General features: G+C 54.6%; 1 protein-coding gene across 3 annotated transcripts in view; it reads right to left on the bottom strand.

Moving 5' to 3' along the window:
- Positions 1–21474, bottom strand: part of SPIRE2 (spire type actin nucleation factor 2) — a 43698-nt gene that overhangs the window by 21918 nt on the left and 306 nt on the right. Inside the window, exon 1 of one of the 3 annotated variants that reach the window (XM_044255520.1) lies at positions 9236–9530. The exons of 1 other annotated variant lie outside the window; for it this stretch is intronic. In XM_044255520.1, the coding sequence (XP_044111455.1) occupies positions 9236–9506 (271 nt within the window). In that variant the 5' untranslated portion in view covers positions 9507–9530. Of the gene's footprint in view, positions 1–9235; positions 9531–21474 lie in introns of those variants that run through there. One more of the 3 variants, XM_044255518.1, reaches the window with a different exon arrangement.

Raw genomic sequence — 21474 nt, forward strand, 5'->3', positions numbered from 1 at the left:
AATGGCTGGAGGCGATGGGAAGAATAAATCAGACTCAGAGCAAAGGTGGTCCCTGGAAGCGGCCAGCGTCCTGAGTTATCCTGAGGGCTGAGAAGGAATGGGGTCAGCCAGCCCGGCACTGTCCCTTACAGACGGAGCACCGTGCAGTCCTGCTCAGTGAGAAGCCTTCCGGCTAGAATCATTTTAATGCCCCAGTTTAAATGGTCCACATGTTAATGAAGATAAGGGATCATTAATTATATGTGAAGCGGCAAGGACTTGGGGAATTTTTGGGTTTTAAGCAGCAAGCTGCCCTTTCTAGGCAGAGACTGTGCCCAGCTCTTTGCTAAAAAAAACTAATGAATGATTTATTACCTTTTCAATCCACAATCACCTAATGCAAGTGGGTACCATGACTCCCTCGTTACAGACAAGGAAACTGAGGCTCAGGCAGGTGGAGAAAATCACCCAGAACCACACGGCATATAGTAAGCGCGAGTGGCGGGGCAGGAACCACCCAGAGCCTCGGGACGCACTTCCTGGAGATACAGGAACTTGCTTGCTGGGGGCGGGGTGCGCCAAGGGAGGTCATAGAGCATTGCAGACTACCTCCTGCTTATTTAAAAAGTGGTCTTGGAGGGAGGTCATAGAGCCGCAGACAGAAGCAGATGGAGACGGCTGGGACAGAAGCACTATCAACAGGGCCCTCCAGGTCACATGGAGTTGGACAGGACACCGGGTCTCCGGGATGCTGTCCCTCCACGGGGGGCTTCTCTCTCCCTGCAAGGAAGAACAGCCTCACCAAGACGTGCCAGGAAAGAGAAGACACTGTGATGTCTTGTGTATAAGATGGCAATGAGAACTCAAGATGCTAGGAGGTCTCCTCGAAAGATCACGATCACATGTCATGGCAGGATGAGATCAAAGACCACCGGAAGGAGGGAAGTCTGTGAGGGCTTTGCAGGCTGGAGCTCCTGGAGGAAGGTCTTCCCCCTGCCCAGCAGGTGGGGTGGGTCACCAGCTCTCAGACAGCCTCACCCCTCTGTGAGGGTGGGGAGTACAGGGAAGGAGTATAGTTCAGGCCAGATCCCTGCCTACCTATGGTCATGACCTTGAGGTCCTCTCTGACCTCCTTTCCTCATCTACTTGCCCAACCTACTCCACAATGTCACCTTAAAGGGTGTGTGAGGGAGTGGAGGTGGACACTCCTTGTGTGTCCGGACACTTGCAGCATCCTGTGAGGATGTGGACAGCCATGATCACCATGGTGACAGTGGCAACGGAGCCACCAGGACCTCCCAACCAGGCTCAGACCACAGGCATCCTGCCTGTGACTCAGTTTGGGCTTGGGGTCAGAACAGAGAATGGCCGTGGAGGAGCCAAGGGTTCCTTCTGCAGCCCCCAGAAGACCACACACATGCAGGGAGCACTGGCTACCCTAGGCTCCCCCAGGTTCTTAATTACCTACAAGGAATGCAACTACCAAGTGTGGAGTCCTAGCTTGAGCCCAGGTGGCTCCTGCCTTTCCGCATCTCAGGCTAAACTCCCAGGAGTACCCGTGTACCTGGCAGCGGGGTGGACAGACGGAGGCCCTCAGGGCCCCCACTCAGTGCCAGCAGGAACTGCCAACCCCCCCCAACGAAGGCAACTGGCAACATCTCAAAACGGCACCCCTGTTTGCCTCGAGTCAGCGGGTCTGCTTTGGTCAACCCAAGACTCCTGAGACTGCCCACAGGGGCACTGGGCAGCCCCAATGAAGGAGGAGGAGATCGTTGGAGGTCCCCATTAAGGATGAGTAGAGGGCAGCCCCTGCCTGCGGTGTAGACACTGGGGCTCCTCCTTGTGGGAGAAGGCTGGTGGGAAACTATTTCCCTTGACACTTTCTGAAGCTGGAACGTGCGCTAGCGCGTCAAGAAATTAACTCAGGCAAGTGTGAGAGTGAGCAAGGGTGCAGGGTGCACGCATCCCCCACAGCCCAGGACAGACTTACCAGTGATGCCTCGTGTGTCCCACAGCAACACACTGACCTTCCCGAGCCCCCAGAGCCCCAGACAGAATGGTACCACCCACCACACAGGTGACCATGAAGATTCAACACAGATGGGGGTCCCTGCGTGGTCTCTGAGTCGTGAGTTCGAGCCCCACATTGTAGGCTGTACAGACGACTTAAAAACAGATTTTTCAGAAAAACCCAAAAGCGAAAACCAGCTAGTGTCCGGCACCCACTGGATGCTTCGATAACGCCTGTTCCGTTGTCAAGAAGCGATTTCCAAACCTAAGTTAAGCAACGTCTTCGATGGAGCATGGGTTCTAGGAACGAGCTGCTGGGAAACCCAGGCTTGAGAGCTGAGGGCCTGCTTACAGCTAACTGGGAAGCTGTGTGTTTGCTGAGCAGATGCAGAACCCTGGGGGGCAGAGGCCCCAGCATCTGCGGCACGCCCCTCCGCCACCGCACTCCCCATCTCTATGGGCTATGACATCAGGCCGCTTCTCCATAAACTCCCTTGTCAACCTCCCCCCACCCCAGCAAGAACCTAGAAGCACCAGGACCCTTATCACCTTGGCCCCAGTGGAGGACATGTGTGTTGGCCAGAGGGCTCCCCACACCCCGGGCAGTCAGCTGTTAATGTTCCACCTTCTCAGGAAGCTCTGGCGAGGGGGACGTCTACAGCACGTCTACACCCTGTGTCTGCCCGGGTGACCAGGGATCACCACCCTGCGGACAGCCACAGCAGACAGGGGCACCCTTGAAAGGATGCATTACCTCTGAGGCCCTCCTCCCTGTGGGGCCAAGGATAACTCACTTGAAGTTCCTGAGGACTTTTCAGGGCCCACAGCACACAGTCCCCATCGTTGTCCCAGAACGCAGCCCAAGAGGGTGAGGAACTCACCCGAGGTCACCTGGCTGAGACCCAATCCATGGCTAGACCAGCTCCGTAGCCCACGAGTCAACCCCTCACTGGCCGTTCCAGTCACCTGAAGACGGAATGGGTCCTGGCCCTGGAGGGGTTTCCACAGGGAGTGGGTGACCCCTTCTTAGGTGTGATGTGGGGAATCCACACACGGTGGCCTGACGGTCACAGAGGGGCCCGGAACCAGAAGCACCAGCATCACTGGGAACTTGTTGGAAATGCAGATTCTCAGGCCCACTGCAGACCTGGGCAGAATCAGCTCATCGCAGGGGAACCCCGCAATCCAAGAACCTGTGTCCAACACACCCACTGGTGGACTCAAGGGTGAGAATCGCCCCAGTAAAGCATTACGTGGAACTCTTGTGCCAGAATCTACGTTCTGGTAGATTCTGCTCACCGGGGGGACCAGGTGCAGGAACGTCCACTCCACCTGTGTGACCCTCCCCTCCTTGATGGGCAGAGCAACATTGGTCCATTGGTCCTGGAAGCCTGGCCCAATCCAGGACCCGTGGATGTGTTTTGTCCCATCGCAAGGGGACCTGGACTAGCACCTAGAAGTGAAGTCGCTCATCTGGCGACCTCAGGCAAAGAGGTTATCCTGGACCTCTGGCCCCGCCGAGGGCTCCAAACATATGTCTGCAGTCAGAAGCTGTGCGTCTGTCTAACTTGCCTCCTGCAGCCCAGGCAGCACTTCCACTGTACCTGTAACCTGTCTCCTTGAACAGACCAGACCCTAGCACGTGGGGGTTCCAGCCGTCATGGGCTCTGCCCATGCTGGTTACGCTTGTCACCACGTTGCCACCTCTAGGCAGGCTTCCTCCTCGCCTAGTCCTCACTGGAGGCCAGACTCCCTCTGAGGAACAGAACGGGACCACAGTGAAACCCTAGCATCTTCCTGCGGCCGGTACTCAGTGGCACGTCTGTTCAAGCGGCCACATCCCAGGACCAGACCGGCCAGGGTCACAATACTTCCTTTGTGGGAGCCACTCAAATACTTCCGGCCCCAGAGGTCAGCCCTGGTGCACAATTAAAAAGACAGCAGACACAGCTCTCCTTCCTTGGAAAGACATCAGGCTGGGGGCTGGGGGGGAATGACCAGGGCCCTAAAGGTGGCAGAGATGCAGGGCTATATCCCTCAAAAGCCAGTCTCGAGGGTACACAGGGACCCCAAGGTCACCTTCTGCACAGGTGCAGCCTGAAAGCACAGAGCAGGACCTGCAAACAGCCGGGGGCTATGGGCCAAAGCGGCCACACGGGTGAAGCTTACCCCAGTTATTGGGGACAGCCGACCCCAGCTGCCAGCACTCACAGACACCCGGACAGAGAACATGGCTTGCTGCCAATGCCTGCCCAAGAGATCATCTTTGCTCAGAGGGGAGAGAAAATCGGGATACTCCTACAAACACTGGCTCCCACAGTCACACCCAGCCCCTCCCTGACACGCAGAGGCCCACTCGCCTCTGCCCCACCTGGGACCACGGCAGCATGTGGCTCTTTCCGTGCCTCACGCTTTACTTCACCGAGAAACGTGTGTGGGGACTCCGGCTAAGGGCGCTCGGCAGAGCGGCCTCCTGTCCCTCGTCCCTAGCAGCCGAGGATGCTGTGACCAGACTTTACACGAATCTGGAGGGGCTGATTCCTTGGCTGGGTCTGGCTGGGGCGCAGAGAGGCCCAGGAGACGACGGCGAATGCCCCTGGAGCCCGAGAGCTCCCCGAAGCCAGCTGGGGCCCGAGGCTGAACAGAGCCTAGGCGATAGGTGCTTTTATCTTCGCATTTCCCAGAGAAGAATCGCAAGTCACTCCCCAAGGCCCGGCTGAGGGTTGGGGCAGGGCTGGAGCCCAGCTGAGTCCACACTTGCAGCCTCCCTGCCCGACCGCCGCATCAGGTGACGGGATACTTGCTGTGGGAACCTCGCTTTTCTCCTCTGTGCAATAGGGACCCTAATAGCGTCACAGGGCACAGACAAGTGGAGGCCCAGCACCGCCCGGCACACTCCTGCAGGAGCCCAGCAATGTCAGCCGCCGTCTCCCGGACTGGGAAGCCCCTGGGTGTGTTGGCTTCACCTCCACACCACGTCTCCACTGGACGGCCCTTACGAGGTGCCACAGAGAGCAGAGAGAGCCCTGCACGCCAAGGGTCCGTAAGGATGGGTGGAACCTGCAGCTCCCGTGACAAGTCAAGAACCCAGAACAAAGACCACAAGAGCAGGACCTGACAGAAAGAAAGGGTTCCCACCAGAAATATTCCGTGAGGAGATCTGCCCGGAGGGAAATACTCTCTCCAACCAGCGGTCCCCCTCTGCCCAGCCTGTCAGGGGACGCCATCCCGCGACAAGGCCCGTCAGCCCTACCTGCACGTTCACCTGTGGGGAGAGCCATTTACCAAAATGCAGCCAAGCTAAAAAGAGAGTCCCCAGCCATCCAGAAGGGAGCTCCCCCAGAGGCCCACCAAGTCCAGCGTGAACCAATGGAGCCCACAGGCCCAGCAGGGACTCCCAGAACACCAAGGGCCCAGAGCCCTTCCTGATGGCCATGGGTCCCAGCTCAGCTCCTGGAACAGGACACTCTGGGCCAGGAGACCTGAAGGAGCATCTCTAGTGAGGGGACGGGCAGCCCTGTGTGCACATGTGGGGAGCCTCAGAGACAGCTCCAGAGGAAGGGGCACCGTGTGTGTGTGTGTGTGTGTGTGTGTCTGTGCACCTGTATGTATGGGTGTCTGTGACCGTGTGTGTGTGTGTTTTGTGTGTCTGTGACCATGCGTATGTGTGTTGTGTGTCTGTGGCCGTGTGTGTGTGTGTGTGGTGTGTGCTTGTGCACCTGTATGTATCAGTGTCTGTGACCACGCACGTGTGTGTTGTGTGTCTGCAAGCGCAGACAACTCCTGGGCCTGGGGCTCCGGACTGATGTTCCCTCACTAGTCCTCGCCCACCCCAGGCTGGGGCGACTGCTACTTCTGCGGAGAAGGGCTAGACCACTGGGGAAATGCTGAAGCCTGCTCCCAAACACTGCCGTTTCTCTAGCTACGAGCTGCAGTGAAAAAGAATTCTGGGCCCCACGGAGCTCCTGACACAGGTTACCACCATCCTATACAGGACAGACCATTAATCATTTCTGTGTTTGAAACTCAGGCTGAAAATAAGCTGAGTTGGGAAGGCCTGGAGTCTGTGCAGTGGTGGGCCACTTGGAGAGCCTTACCCTGAGGTCTGGTGCCAGGGCTCTGGCGGGGGGACGGGGACAGCTGGCCTCTGAACTCCAGGCAGAAGAAAGAGCAGTAAGGGGCTAGAGCCCCGGGGGGGGGGGGCTGCTGGGCAGTTCACAGGGGGGACCCAAGCTGAAGAGCCTATGAAAAGTAGTAGCATCAAAACTCACAAGAAAAAACATTAGGAAAGTCGGGTAGTGTGTGAATTAGCATAAGCAGGATGGGAAACGTGGGAGGTGATGAGTTCACCCCCATCTCAGACACACCCTTGTCAACACTCATGTCTGTCCATGGGGGTTTTCCTGAAATGTCTCATCAGGAGTGTAGGCCAGAAAGGCAGGTGGTCTTTCCATCACGCGAACAGCCAAACACTGCATTGGGGAGCAGTCATTCTCCTGGGGTGATCTGACCAGGACACCCTCCGGTGGACAAATGCCCCTGAAAACATCCTGGGGTCACTGGATCACTGATCACCAGCTGCATTTATGGAATTAGCTTGGCCTCAGGGAACAGCTGGGCACAGGCATTCACTGTGATGTCTGGCTGAGTTTCTCACCTCAATTAAAAAAAAAAAAGGGGGTAACTCTTTCCCTATCAATGGCCTCTTAAAAATAACTTCACATATTAACATGCTTTCTCCACTTAAAAAAAGGGGGGTTTTCAGCGGTTATAAAGTCTTCAGGTTAAAGGTTAGGACTTTTTCCCCACTTGGTGGGAAGAAGGGAGAGGTACCACACCTTGTATGCTAGGGCATTAATCATTCCCCCAGACGTGGTTTCGTTTGTTGATTTCTTTAGTTATTTTAAACATTTACTTATGCTAGATTTACCAGAACTTTGTACTGAGAGCCCACATGAGGCTATATTAAACAATCTTGATTTTCCCAATTGCTAGTCACAGCAAGAAATAAACACATCAGCTTCATGAATTAACCCCTCACTCGGCTGGGTTAGTCACCGCCAACAAAATAAAGTCTGAAAGCCCAACAGGACTGAAGAGAAAGTTCAGGGTAATCTATTTTTCTTAATCTTTACTTTTTTTAAGTAGTTTCCATGCCCTGTGTGGGACACGAATGAGGAGCTTGAACTCATGGCCCTGAGACCAAGACCTGAGCTGAGATTGAGTCACCTCAGCCACTGAGCCACCCAGGCGCCCTATTTTTCTTAATCTCCAAAGAGGCAGCAAGTCACAAGCCATCATCCACCTTTATGAGACATGTTTATGAACAGAAACCAAAGACTGTACTGAATGGAAGACGGAATTGGGCTCCCTCATGTCCTGAGCCAGCAAGTTCCCTAGAGTAGCCACATGCCTGGATTTCCAGTCAGGCTGTGGGTGTGCAGGCAGTAGGAGGAGGAAGTAGGAGTCCAGTCCTCGGGACTGGAGAGAACCTGGTGACCGCCAACACGAAGGAGAGCCATCAAGGAGCATCTTGGAGAGTACCAGTAAGAAACACAGCTTGACTCTCCCACAGTTAGAGATACGCAAGGGCCCTTAGTTCTAACCATCTGTCACTCTGCGCCTCAGTTTTCCTATCTTCAAAATCAGAGGGTCTGACCCGGCAGACTGGTATACTCTCATCCCACCCCCTGGTGCAGGGAGCCGGATCTTGGATTAGATGGTCATCTCTGAGGATGGGGATGGGCACAGGGAGGAAAACAGAGCTTCAGGAGAAAAGCTCCTTGTGAAAATGCAGGGTCTAGCTCCCCAGAGGAAGCACTCCCCACCCCACCTGTGAAGACCTTGCACACAGCAAACAAGACTATGAGGCTGAATCCAAATCCTCCTCCTGGGCAAGCCTGAGCCTCAGCTTAACAGAGTATAAAATGAAATAATGCCATTTGAGTACCAACTCTTATTATTTTCACGTGTCAAATACATTGGTGCTTTTTGCATGAAATAAGTGCACAGCAGAGTTGCAGGCAGAGCTGGGAGCTGGTCACAGGGTTAAGAAGGACCCTGTGGAGAAATACAGTGCTGGTCCCTGTGTGGGCCCAGCGCACCAGCCCTGTCACCACTGTGGCTTCTGTGCAGCTCTGTCCTGCTCCTTCCCTGCCCTCCATGAAGCCGGCCCATGAGGACCTCTGCAAACCCAGCTCCCTGGCAGCACACAGAGCTGGCCTTTGTGTTTCCCCACAGGATATCAGCTTTGGGGTTAATATCTCCAAATGCTGTAGACTACCACTTCAGTTCTCCAGGAAAGAAAACACTTTTTTTTTTTTCTAAGAAGGAGAATAAAAATCACTTAAACTCACTATTTTGAGCAGACTTCAGTATCTTTCAAGGGATTAATTGTTTGTTCTTGATAATTAAGAGCAGAAAAATCAAGCAGGCCATCCTCCAAATTTTACACATTCTCCCTTACTATTAAACCCAGGCAACTGGTGAATTTGCAGGGATTCCACGGGAGACACAGCCCCCGCCTCCCACCCTCATTCCCACGAAAAAGGACCCTTGCTCCTCTCCAGCGTAAGCCATCTGCAGTCACCGGTAAGACAAGCGACTGAGGGCTTCTCACCATGAATCACAAAAGACTGAGGGCTACACACCCCCAAAGCAGAAGGAACTAGCCCCAGGTAGGGGGAACTGGGGGTAGGAGACGGAGAATTGGGTCTACTGAAAGTACTCAGCCATCAGAAACGAAAACCCTTCTCCGCTGAGTAAAACATGCCCAACTGCAGGGAGCCAGCTGACCGCAGCCCGCCCGCAGGCTGAGAGATGGATGGTCAGGGAAAGGTTCCGGGAAAAGGAGGGAGTATCCCAGGCCGGGTGAGAAAGAGAAGGGCGGGGAGAAGCATGGGACTTCCACGTCCCGCAGAGCCAGGGTGTGGACGGGTGGCCGGACCCAGGAAGCGGGGAGGGTGCAGACTGGGGGCTCCGGGCCCAGCGGAGGGAGGGTGCGGAAGCCGAGGACCGGGAAGGAGAGGAAGGAGAGGAGACGGGGCGCGGGGAGGGTGGGGAGAGGAGGGCGGAGGGGGAGAGGAGGCCAGGACCCAGAGGGCCAGGACGAGGACCCAGCGGACCCAGCGGACCCAGGGGACCCAGGGGACCCAGAGGGCCCGGAGGAGGGTCGCAGCCGCCCCTCCCCCACCCCCGGCGCGGCCCGCGCGCCCGGCCACACCCCCGCGCGCCCGCCGGCCCTCACCCGCGGCGCCCGGCTCCCGCCGCGCGCTGACCGAGCCGTCCCGGCGCAGGAGGATGTCCGCCGTGTCCCGGATGCGCCGCCCGCCGCCCGGCGCGCCCCGCAGCCCGCGGCAGCCCTGGAAGCACACGGCCCACGCCTGCTCCTCGTTGATGGGCTGCTCGTACGCCTTCAGCACCTCCTCCAGGGACAGCTCCCACGGCTCCGGCCGCCCCGCGCCCCCCGCCCGCCGCCCCGCCGCCGCGTCGCCGCTGGAGCTGCCGGCCCGGGCCATGGCCGCCCCATTATCGCCTCCCGCGCGCCGGGCCGGTTTCCATAACAGCCGCGCCGGGGCGCCCGACGCACCCGCCGAGCGCGGGGGGCGGGTCCCGCGCCGCCGGCCGCTGCTTTGTCATCCTCCGGCGGCCCCGCCCCGCGGAGCGGCCGCAGGTGAGGGCGGGGCCGGCGAGCGCGTGGGGGGGGGGGGCGGGCGCTGGGGGCGCCGAGCAGGGTGGAGGGGGCCGGCGAGGGCGCGCGGCGGGTCGGGGCCGGGCGGAGCGGGCGAGGGGCGGGTCAGTGCGGCGAGGAGGGCGGCGCGGGGCGGGGGCGCGGGGCGGGAGAGGAAGGTTACGGGGAGGCTGCGGGAGCGCGGAGCCGGGGCCGGAGGGAGGCGCGCTCCCGAGGCTTGCGAGCCGGTGTCCGGCCGAAGACACTGCAGTGACTGCGGGACCTCAGGCACATTTGATGCTGGAACGCGGGAGGGAGCCAAGAGGCCTGTGAAGCCCCCTCCCGCCGCCACCCCACACACATCTGACTTTGGTCGGGAGGAGCGGATACCTGCAGTGGCCTCTGTGGGAGGCCGGCTGGCAAGGTGACCTCCAGAGGTCACTTACTATAGGGAAATGTGAGCAAGGGAGCCCCGCGCTGTGAACACTTGGGAAAGGACCCTGTCCTGCAGGAGACCCATGTCTGAATCAAACGCCCCTACTTATTTCGTTTTTGTTCTTTCTTTTTTTCTTGTTCTTAAGTAACTTACTTTTAAATTATAAGATTTACAGTGTTTTGCTTATGCAAAATGACATCATGGAAAGTAAACCAATCAAAACACCGAAAGAGGGGCGCTTGGGTGGCTCAGCGGGTGAAAGCCTCTGCCTTCCGCTCAGGTCATGATCCCAGGGTTCTGGGATCGAGCCCCACATGGGGCTCTCTGCTCAAAGGGGAGCCTGTTTCCTCCTCTCTCTCACTCTGCCTGCCTCTCTGCCTACTTGTCTGTCAAAGAAATAAATAAAATCTTCAAAAAAAAATAGGGGGCACCTGGGTGGCTCAGTGGATTAAAGCCTCTGCCTTCGCCTCAGGTCATGAGCCCAGGGTCCTGGGATGGAGTCCCGCATCGGGCTCTCTGCTCAGTGGGGAGCCTGCTTCCTCCTTTCTCTCTGCCTGCTTCTCTGATTACTTGTGATTTCTGTCTGTCAAATAAATAAATAAATAAATAAAATATTAAAAAAAAATACACAGTACTTATCTGAAGCTTTGTCCCATGAGGCATGACCAAAATGAGGAAGCAAAAGCATCAGTCAGCTCACTAGATGTTCATAAAAACCATATCTTTTATCATCCTAGGTCATTTACTCACCCATCCTCAAAAAAAGTGCCGGATGAGCCATAGAAATGGCTCTATGGAGAGGAAGAAGCCAGACATGGCCTAAGGCTGGTGGTAGCAGTGACAGGATCCCAAGCTCATAGACAGCCTAACGGCTGCTTTTAAGCCAAGAATCAGAAATGAGGCATGGATCCTCTAGAAGAGAAACCTGATCCAATTTTCCCAGGGCTCTAGGCTCTAGCAAGTAGGTGCGACTGACTTCTGAGCTGGTTAGTTGGAAGTCTAGGTACAGTGACAAGTTCCACCGGTTAGTCACAAGTCAAAGTCAAGATAACCATTTCCTTCCTGTGCAAGGGTACCAAGCTCAGCCCATACTTTTGATTGAAAAGTCCCGTGAGTATTTTAAGCCCACCTGAGAGCTCATGAGATCATAAAGAACTCATGTGGGTAAACTGATAGTCACCTGGGCCCCACACATGGAGGGAAGAGAGTACATACCTCCTTTTTTATTGTGAGCAGAGCAGTGCCTGGGGAAGATGGGAACTGGGGTTTATTTGAGTTGAAAGTGACACCAAAGTAAAACACTTGGCCGTTTGTCCATAGAACATCAGAATCAAAGAAATGTTAGTCCTTCCACAACTGGAACTTGCCACTCGGATCTTGCAAATAAAAGCACATATTTCCAGCTATTAAAGAGTTTCAACTGAACAGCACAGTAGAAATGATTGGGGTCAATCATTAACCCAACTTGGAAAGCTGTGGATGAAGGTCATTTCTATAGTTATGAGATCACCTGTGGCCCACTCCTAAAAACACGTTCTTTATATTTCATCTCCAGTAGATTTGGAATCCTGCGGAAGGGACATTTTCAGTCACTGGAGGCTGCTGTGCTTGGCGACAGGGTAGAAATATGTATATGGACTAAGCTCCAGGGCTCAGAATTGGAGAATTACTTCATCAGGTAATCACATTAGCAAAGGTGCTCCCTGAATATTCATCTTACGGTAGAGGCTATTCACACATACTTGGTGAGCCACTGGGTGTTTTTTTTTTTTTTTTAATTTTATTTGTTTATTTGACAGACAGAGATCACAAGTAGACAGAGAGACAGAGAGGCAAGCAGAGAGAGAGAGAGAGAGAGAGGGAAGCAGGCTCCCTGCTGAGCAGAGAGCCCGATGTGGGGCTGGATCCCAGGACCCTGAGATCATGACCTGAGCCTAAGGCAGCGGCTTAACCCACTGAGCCACCGCCCCGAGCCACTGGGTCTTGATGCTTCTGCCTGGGAAGGGCCAGTGGAAAACCCACCCAGGTCCCTCCCCACCCCTTCTTAGTGGAAACAGCACACAAGGAAACAGTCTCTGTAGGTGGGGAAGAGCTACAGGGGCGTGATGTGAGCCAGGAGCCCCACTGGTTATGTTGTTTTTTCCCCATGGTCTGTGTTTGATGCTTGGAGGAGACCTCATGTAGATAGTGCCCATACTGTGGCAAATGCAATTCGAGGGGTGGGTGGCTCGTAATTGCAGTTGGCCGTGGATTAGAGAGCTCTAGGAAAAATACTTCTGAACATCTTTGCAGACACAGAAGCTAGAGGGTCCTAATTGTATGCTCCCGGGGGTCAAAAACATGAGCTGGATTCCCAGGTGAACTGCAGACTACAGTTACATTATTCCAGGAGAGCAATACAGGGTCCGCAGGCCAGGATGACGTCATAAGAGTGCTCTGAGTTCTTGCAGAAAAAGTTCAGAGCAAGTCATGTACTTGGCCAGTTGAATATAAGAACAAAGACAATTTGAGATCAGAGGCCCATCTACTCCCTTAAGCACAAGTAGAACGGCTTCACTTGTGGTGATGGAATGCAGAGTTTTCTCTGCACCGCCCCCCGCCCTTACTCATTCCACTTCAGATGAAAAAGCAGGTCGGTTTCTCTCGAGGGACCCATGCACACTGAGGGCAGTGAGCCAGCAGGCCCCTCTTGCCACGATTCAGAGGCCCCTGAATGCCCTCTTTGTCAGGGTCCTTGCAGCCGGTCAGGGCTCAGGGGTCCAGGAGGAAAAGCTGAAACTCAAGAGGCCATGGTTTTGTACGTGAGGTTTATTTTGGGATAATGATAAAGGCCACGAATCCCAAGGGATGCCAGATAGAGCCAGGCTGTGCTTGATCTCTGAAAGGGAGCACAGGACAGCTCCAAGCAAGGGCCCTGGGACTGGGCATTCCTTCAAGATACAGTGGCTAAACATAGCTGAGCCTGAACAGAGGCAGAGCAGGAGGAGGAAACCCAGGGCACAGAAGGGGACATCAGAGTTCCAGAACTCAGCCCAGATAGCAAGAGGGAAACCTAGGAGCTTATGGGAAGTGAAGAGAACGGCAGACAGGACTGTTCTGTGTGGCACAGAACAGGGAGTAGAGGGCACACCCTTGAAGACACTGTTTGCTTCCTACCGGAGACATTCGAGGTATTTACAAAGCAAGAATTGATTTGTGGTTGAACAGGTAATGCAGGATGGTTCAACATGAGCCGAAGACTTTGCAAATGTCTTACCCTGACACTGGCTGCTGTGTGATCCTATGTAGCAGGTCTTTCTCTCAGCCTGAAGTAAAGGACGTTTTACATCACAGCTGACAACCAATCTTGATGTTGGGACGAGACTCAGAGGCCTGTGTGGGGCCTAAGCTTTGTAAAAATGTAGAAATAACTGTGCAAATTGGTGTTGACTCATTTGACTGGTTTGATGTTCTGAGGTACAAAAAGGCATGAACAGAGAAATCTTCCAGAACACACTGACCCCAGAGACAGTCGCTGTGACTGATCTTGTGCTAGTCCTTCCAGAAACCCTGGATGCCTGTTACATACACACCTCCTTTTCGCAGAGAGAGTCTTGTACACCGCCCCCCGTCCTGTGTTCTGCTTTGTTCTATCAGTGTAAAGAGGGTTTGCACCTTTTTGTACAGTGCATATCCCTTTGTGGGGGCACCGTAATCTCCCCACCTGGTGGACAAGTAGGTTGTTCCCAGTCTTGACTGAATGACCTTGTACGTAGGATAGGCTCCAAGATGGTGCAGACGTAGTTGGCTTACCTGCTGTCCGAGTTCCCCAGACACTGTGGGAGTGCAGCAAATACTTTATGCCTTTTTTTTTTTTAACAGTTTATTTATTTGACAGAAAGAGACACACAGAGAGAGGGAACACAAGCAGGGGGAGCAGGAGAGGGAGGAGCAGGGAGTGGGACAGTGGGACGTGGGGCTTGGTCCCAGGACCCTGGGATCATGACCTGAGCCGAAGACAGACACCTAACGACTGAGCCACCCAGGCGCCCCAACACTTACACTTTTATATGTGCTCAGTATAAATTCTAGGAAGCAGACTTGCTGGGTTGAAGGGTCCATACTCAGTATTTGGACAAGTATTATCACAACCACCCTCACGCAGGCCGGATCCCACTGGTAATGTTTTTTTTTTTTTTTTTTTAAGATTTTATTTATTTATCAGAGAGAGAGAGGGAGAGAGAGAGCGAGCACAGGCAGACAGAATGGCAGGCACAGGCAGAAGCAGAAGCAGGCTCCCTGCTGAGCAGAGAGCCCGATGTGGGACTCGATCCCAGGACGCTGGGATCATGACCTGAGCCGAAGGCAGCTGCTTAACCAACTGAGCCACCCAGGGGTCCCTCCCACTGGTAATGTTAAAGGGTATCTGTTTTCCTAAGCGCTCAGCCTGGGATTAAACTTTTGAATCTCTGTTGGGGGAAGAGTGACCTAGCTTCCATTTCTCTTATTAGGGTAAAATTAAAGGACAGATTCTTTAAAAAAAATTCAATTGCACACGTGTTTATGGATCATTTCTATATGCTGGACAGTGTTCTGATAGGGGTAGAGCTGTGGATGAACAGATGCCCGTCTTTGGGTAACCCAGGACCGGCTCATCTCAAGTTCCTTGACTAACTACATCTGCAAAGACCCTATTCCCAAATAAGGCTGGTCACATTCACAGATTCCAGGTCAGGACATGGACAGACCTTTCTGGGGGTGCACCATGTAACCCTCTGGGGAAAACTGCCGGTAGCCAGCGCCGAGCAGAATGTGCCACAAAGTTTAGGGGCGCTCACTACACTCCTTAGGGCTGTGCACTCAGGATGAAACGAGGGAAGAAAGCAAGGCCAGTTTTTGTACAGAATTTCCTCAGTAAAGCAATAAAAAAGGATTTTTTCCAATCTTGACCCTTGAAACTGTCGAATAAACATAGTTTTAAGATTCTGTATCCTGGACTCCCAAGATTTCCTAAGGGAGGAAAGGGCTCAGCAGCGAAGCCCCTGGGCCTGGGATGGAGCACGGCTGAATTTTCACTGAGGACCCTATGTGGCCCCCAAATTAAAAGCAAATAATTGTGTATGTGTGGCCTTGACCCAGCAATTTTGCTAAGTGGAGTTTTATCCTAAGGCCATAAAGACAAGTCTGCATCCTCAAACGCGTAAGGGAGACCCATGGGGGAGGGTTCATCTGCGTGGCAACCCCGCTGGCCGCCTCACCCAAGGCCTTGCCGTAGAACACCATGAAATGATAGAGGGGGATTTAAGGGGGGGGGACAGCTCCGTCGCTAAAGATGTCCATGAGTCATTGTGGACAAAGAACAGAGTATAGGGCGCATGGGGGGCTCCATCAGTGAAGCATCTGCCATCAGTTCAGGTAATGATCCTGGGGTCCTGAGAGCCCCAAGTTGGGCTCCCTGCTCAGCGGGGAGTCTAGTGTTCCCTCTGCCCCTCCCCCTTGCTCATGTTCTCTTCCTCTCTCTCAAATAAATCTTTGAAAAAAAAAAAAAGAGTAGAAAGCAGCAATTTTTAAAAAAAGATTCTATTTGTTTGACAGAGATCACAGGTAGACAGGGAGGCAGAGAGAGGAGGAAGCAGGCTCCATGCGGAGCAGAGAGCCCGATGCAGGGCTCGATCCCATGGACCTGAGATCATGATCTGAGCGGAAGGCAGAGGCTTTAACCCACTGAGCCGCCCTGGCGCCCCAGAAAGCAGCAATTAAAAAATAAAAAAGTTTGCTCGGGCACCTGGGGGGCTCAGTCAATTAAGCATCTGACTCTTGGTTTTGCCTTGGGTCATGATCTCAGGGTTGTGGGATGGCCCCAAGTTGGGCCCTGTGCTCAATGGGGAGTCTGCTTCTCTTGCTCTCTCTCTGCCCCCCCACAACAGGTTTTCTGCCAAATAAATAAATCTTAAAAAAATAAACAAACTATTTTTTGCAAAGCAGAAAACTTTCTTGAAAGATGTGCAGTAGGGACATCTGGGGGTCTCAGTCGTTGAAGTGCCTGCCTTCAGTTCAAGTCATGATCCCAGGGTCCTGGGATCGAGTTCCACATCAGGTTCCCTGCTCAGCGGGGAACCTGCATTTCCCTCTCCCACTGCTTGTGCTCTCTTTCCATGAAATACTTTTTTTTTTTTTTTTTACACAGATTTTATTTGACAGAGAAACACAGCAAGAGAGGGAACACAAGCAGGTTCATTCAGTGTCATTGGTCAGTTACTTCGGTAATTGTGGCCTAACACCCCTTGTGTTTGCAACAAGGAAGACCTCTTATCTCCTTCCCACACCATGCCTGAGAAGCAGTGAGTGGAGGCCTGCTCTGGTGGTTGCCCGTGCTTGGGGCTTGGATTTATGCTGAGAAGTGGGAAGGGGTCAGCCTTCGGGACTGCCGGTGAGTGAGGGTGGTTCCCGGTCCCTTCTTCCTGTCCCCCTGCCATCACTTCTGATAAGGGAGGCCTGCAGAGTCACCATTCTCCAAGAAGGGGCCACAGGCAATATTCAGTATTAGTTGACTGTCTTCTGCTGAATCAGCTGCTTTCCCTGTTTTGGGTTTTTCTATCTAAATTCTGTGTCTTTGAAGTGCAAATGGTCCCTTGGCTACCAGGAGCAACTTTCCCACCTTCTGGGGCCTGGGCCCCCTTTCCCCTCTCACAAACAGCTGCTCTGATAGGAAGGGAGGGAGCAGTTCTCTCTCTCCTGGCTCACCTCCCACATGGTCTAGCTTTATTCAAGACGAGGTTCCTACCTTGGCTATTTCTAGTCACTTGTGAACTTGGCCTCCTTCCACAGACACTGGGAGCATCTGCCTCTTGGGTTCTGCAAACCCAGTATTTTCACAACACGTAATTGCTAAGAATCCCGCCTCCCTTCCTTCCTTTCGCCGCGATCATGGATGATAACCTTGCTGGGAGGGGTCTGGTAGGCGGAGACTGTGCCTGTGGTACGTCTGCGTGTACATGTACATGTGGAACGTGTGCACACATGCCAAGCTTCATGCTGTGGCTTTCTCTCCAGCCGTGTGGCGGGTCCTCCAGAGGTTTCCAGCACAGATTGGCCTCTCTTCCCATCCGTCTCCATCTCCCGTTCCATCCACTCAACTCTAGGTATTTGGAGACGGGGGCTTCTGAATGTGGCTGTGAGTGGCAGGGGACCACCTACCTCATTCCATAGAGATGGATCCCACTGGGAAGTGCCCATGGAAGCATGTATGCTGCTCTTTGCCAAGTGCTGAGTAGTAGAGATGAGGAAGCATTCGCCCCTGGGTGAAACAGGGTCTTGTTGCTTGCCCACCCCCTCGGCAGGTCTCAGCCAGTCCCCAGCTCCAAGATCGAGTAGTAAGGTCACTCCGGACCGTGGACACAGGTCTTTGAACTTTGGCACACATGCCTGAGTGTGCAGACAAGCACAGAACATGGGGCATCTGTCGGGCCAGTTTTATATATGGGGAGATGGAGCCTGAAGGTTTCCTTCCGTCTCTTCATTCTTGAGTCATCTGGGTGCTTCCAGGAGAGGTTCTTGTGAATTCTGCTGCCTCCTCAGCTCGAACCCCTCTGTGTTCGGGACTCAGAGCCCACCACAGCACCGAACACCTTTGGCCAGCTTTTCCGGTAACACGACAGCCCGACAGATAGGTGTGCAGGCTCTGGTGTCATCACCGGAAGCCAGAGGTGAACAGGAGCACCACACTGGGCTTACAACATGGCAGCAGACATAAAACCTGACTCGGGTGGGACACAAGCCCAGGGCGGGCAGCAGGCCTGGCGGCCCGGGCTTTGCACAGGCCCAGGGGTTCTGAGCACAGCACAGAGCCTGCTAGGTAACTGTTGCTCCCACGGAAGCCGCTTTGAGAAATTCTTTTAGTGATTTGCGAGAATATGGACCTGTTGTGTCCACACTTCGGAATTTGCAAGCATTAGAAAACATGAGTAAGTCTGATTTTATGGCTAATTAAAATTTTCAGGGCTCCATTCCCGTCAGCAGCTTGGGGAAATGAAGAGAGAAGAGCTTTGTTCAGCTGACTCGTGGCCAGGTGGAAAGGGTGTTTCCCCAACTTCATAAACCTCCTTCTTCAAATAATCCAAAAGGCGCTTAGAATGGGCGGCTTGGGGTGTGGTCTAGTCTCCCTGAGACATGGCCAGGGTGGGAGGTGGGAAGGGGTGCAGCTGTGTGGGGCGAGCTTCCTAACAGGGCCCCAACTCTCACCACCAGACTTGTCTGGAGGGTGGTCCAGGAGAACGAATGTTTGCCTCTGTAGGAGCTGATCTGTTCTCTGTACTTTCTAGCCATTACGGGTCACATGATCGTGCTTGGCCAGCAGAATGCAAGAGGACCGGCTGAAATCCTCATGGGGACTTCATGGGTCCTGATTTCATATTCTTGGCCCCTGAACCCAAGGCCCTATTTTGTGTGTCTCAGTCGTTGTGCTTAATGAGATCTGAGCGGTCAACATGGCCTATGGGTAGGTGGACAGGCCAAAGCGGGTTTCACTTTAAGGCAAAGAAGGCACATTTGCCAGAGACAGGATGGCTCTCACAGACTGTGGATCAGTCTGGTGCCCCTGAGGCTGCTGGGAAGCTGGGGACCGGACTGTCTAATGGGCTCTGTGCCTCCAAGGGCTTTGAGGAGCGTCCCTAAGGCACGTGCTTAGATGGATTCCTGTGCCGTAAAAGCTTTTGGTCATGTCCCATATGGGGCTGGACTGGGGTTCAGAGTTTGTAAGAGACTCAGTCTTGTTCAGTATTTTCCTGGTACCTTGGGCAATGCCAAGGAGACACTCATCTTCATATCCTTCCCTCTGTTCTTGCCTATTTCCATACAGACAGTGACATGAAAAGGGACAGAGCCCCCCTGTGCTGGAGAGAAGTGCCTGGAAGAGGCGAGAAATGAGGGCACTGAGGAGGCAAGGTGGCTACAGGAGGGAGGGCGCCAGTCTAGTCTGGGTTCTCTTTCTCCCAATACCTTGCCTTTGGGAGCACAGAGGGCGAGGAGTAGAAATTTCTTGGAATGCAAACTCAGGAGGCTCCCCCTCCCCATGTGCCCATGTCTCCAGTGGAAGAGCTGTGGATCGGACAGCCCTGAGTTCTTCTCCTGTCTTTGCAGTGCATTAGCTCTGTGTCCTCGGGCAAATCCTGTAATCTGTGAGGGCCTTGCTTCCTGTCTGTAACTTCCCTTGCTCAGAGGATGGGTCTAGTATAAAGGGCATTATCAGTTATCCATTGCTCTGTAATAAAGTACGTAGACCCTAGAGCCTTAAAGCAACAACTGTCTGTTTGGGGCATAAGTCTGGGGTCCACGGCCATTCCTCTGCCCTCCCACTGCTACAGCAGCAGGCAGCTGGCTGGCAGCCAGCAGTCTGGGATGGCCTCGTCCCCAGGTTTGGTGGTGGACACACTGCCCGCCAGGGGCTGGGACTGTTGGCTGGGCGCCCACCTCGCCTCCACAGCCTCGTGCCCAGGCAGGCTGGCTCAGGTGTGTTCCTTGGGGAGCTCAGACAGCCCTACAGCCCATGCTCCTCTCAGGGTTCTGCTCAGATCACGTTACTCACGGGCTGACCCAAAGCAAAGAGATGGGGAAACAGACCCCTCCTCTTGAGGCTGAGAGAGACTTCGTGGCCATTTCTTGCAATCCAGAGCACAAACCAAATGTTGCCCCGTTTGTATCACGCTCCGTGACATCATGTGGTCACTTTTGGCAAGTGGTGCGACCCCAGGTCTGGGTTGGGCCTTGTGGCACTCACGCCGGGTGGTCAGAGTCTGCACACCAGTCTCCAAGTGCACAGCTCCCCAAGGGCTGGGGCGCCAATCCAAGAGTGGACGGTGGGGCGCCCTCTGAGGTCCTCCCGCAACATGGGTCTTTACGGCCGACAGCATGGTCCTGTGTGACAACCTGGATGTGGAGGCTCAGCTCTCCTCACCATCTGTGAGGCAATGGAGAATGCAGATCGGTCTCTGCCCCGAGTCTTGGTACCAGAATTCCTGAAGCTCTTAGAAATTCCGACGTGATAAAAAAATAATAATAAAAAAAAATAAAAAAACAAAATTAAAAAAAGAAAGAAAGAAAAAAAGAAAGAAATCCCTACGTGGTGACATTAGGAGAGCCTTCTGTTCTGATGACCAGGCTCTAGGTGGGCCCCTGGGAGGCTCCCTTCTCACCAGAAAGACCAAGTATGATCAGAAACATGGCAACTTCAGCTCGGGCCCATCCTCCCGAGAGGGAAGAGGAACGGGAAATGGAGATAATGACCAATCACACTTCCATTGGGAAGCCACTGTGAAATCCCAAAAGGATAGTGTTCAGTTCCCAGGTTGGGGAACACACGGCCGGGGGATGTGCCCCAATTCCACGAGGACGGACGGCCTGTGCTTGGGACTCCCCTGTCTCTCTCGTTGTACGGCTGCTCACCTGTGCCCTTTACCACGGCCTTGGATAATCTGGTGTTTCCTTGACTTCTGTGAGCAACTCTGGCAAATTAACCAAACCTGAGGGGGCAGCTGCAGCAACTCCTGATTTGTTGGCCGAAGGGGGTGCTGAGCACTAAGACGGAGCCCTTCCCCGGCAGGATCTGACACTGTGTCCCCATAAGCAGCGTCAGCACTGAGTTGAAGTCGAGGGCCCTCGGCTAGTGTCACAGGGAACTGCGTGGGGCAAGTCCCCTACACAGCTGGACCAGAGCGTCACAAGCAGAGGAGATGCTCCAGGGGACGATTCCTGTAGAAGGGAAGAACTGGGACTTCCCACTAGGCGGACCTTCTAACGCACCCCTCCCCCGACGCGAGGGCTCCGGACACCTGCCACGCATCTTCCACTCAGGTTCGTCTCTCCACGTGGGCGCGACCACGACACACGGTGACGTCTGTTGAGATGAATCCGCAGCGCCCTTCCAGCTGGGGTGAGGAGGGAGCCTTGCGGCGTCACCCGACGGGCCGCCTGCAACTCGGTCTCGGCAGGAACGAGCCGCGTCCGTCTGCGGCCCGCAGCCCCGGGTGCAGCCCCGGGCTCCCCGGTGCGCGGCCCGACGGCCCCGCGCTGTGTGCGAACCACGCCGGAGGCGTCCCTCCCGAGCTTCGGCGGCCCCAGCCTCCGGCGAGAAGCAGATCCCCGCGAGCTCCCCGGACACGGTCACAGGAGGCGCGGAGGGGCTCCGGGAAAAACCGCGTTTCCGCGATCCACGGGTCCCCCGCAGGCGGCCGGACAGGCGGCGACAGCACCCCCGAGGCGGCGAGGACGCGAAGGCGGACCAAGGCCTTTCCTCGGCTCTGCGCGGAAGGCGACTCGGCCAGGAGAGGCTCGTCCGGGGACGTCGGGGCTCTCCCGCACCGGGCCGCGGGGGCGCGGAGCCCGCAGCACCATCGCCCGGCACGGG

This window comes from Neovison vison, chromosome 7, assembly GCF_020171115.1.
Source record: "Neovison vison isolate M4711 chromosome 7, ASM_NN_V1, whole genome shotgun sequence".
Taxonomy (NCBI): domain Eukaryota; kingdom Metazoa; phylum Chordata; class Mammalia; order Carnivora; family Mustelidae; genus Neogale; species Neogale vison.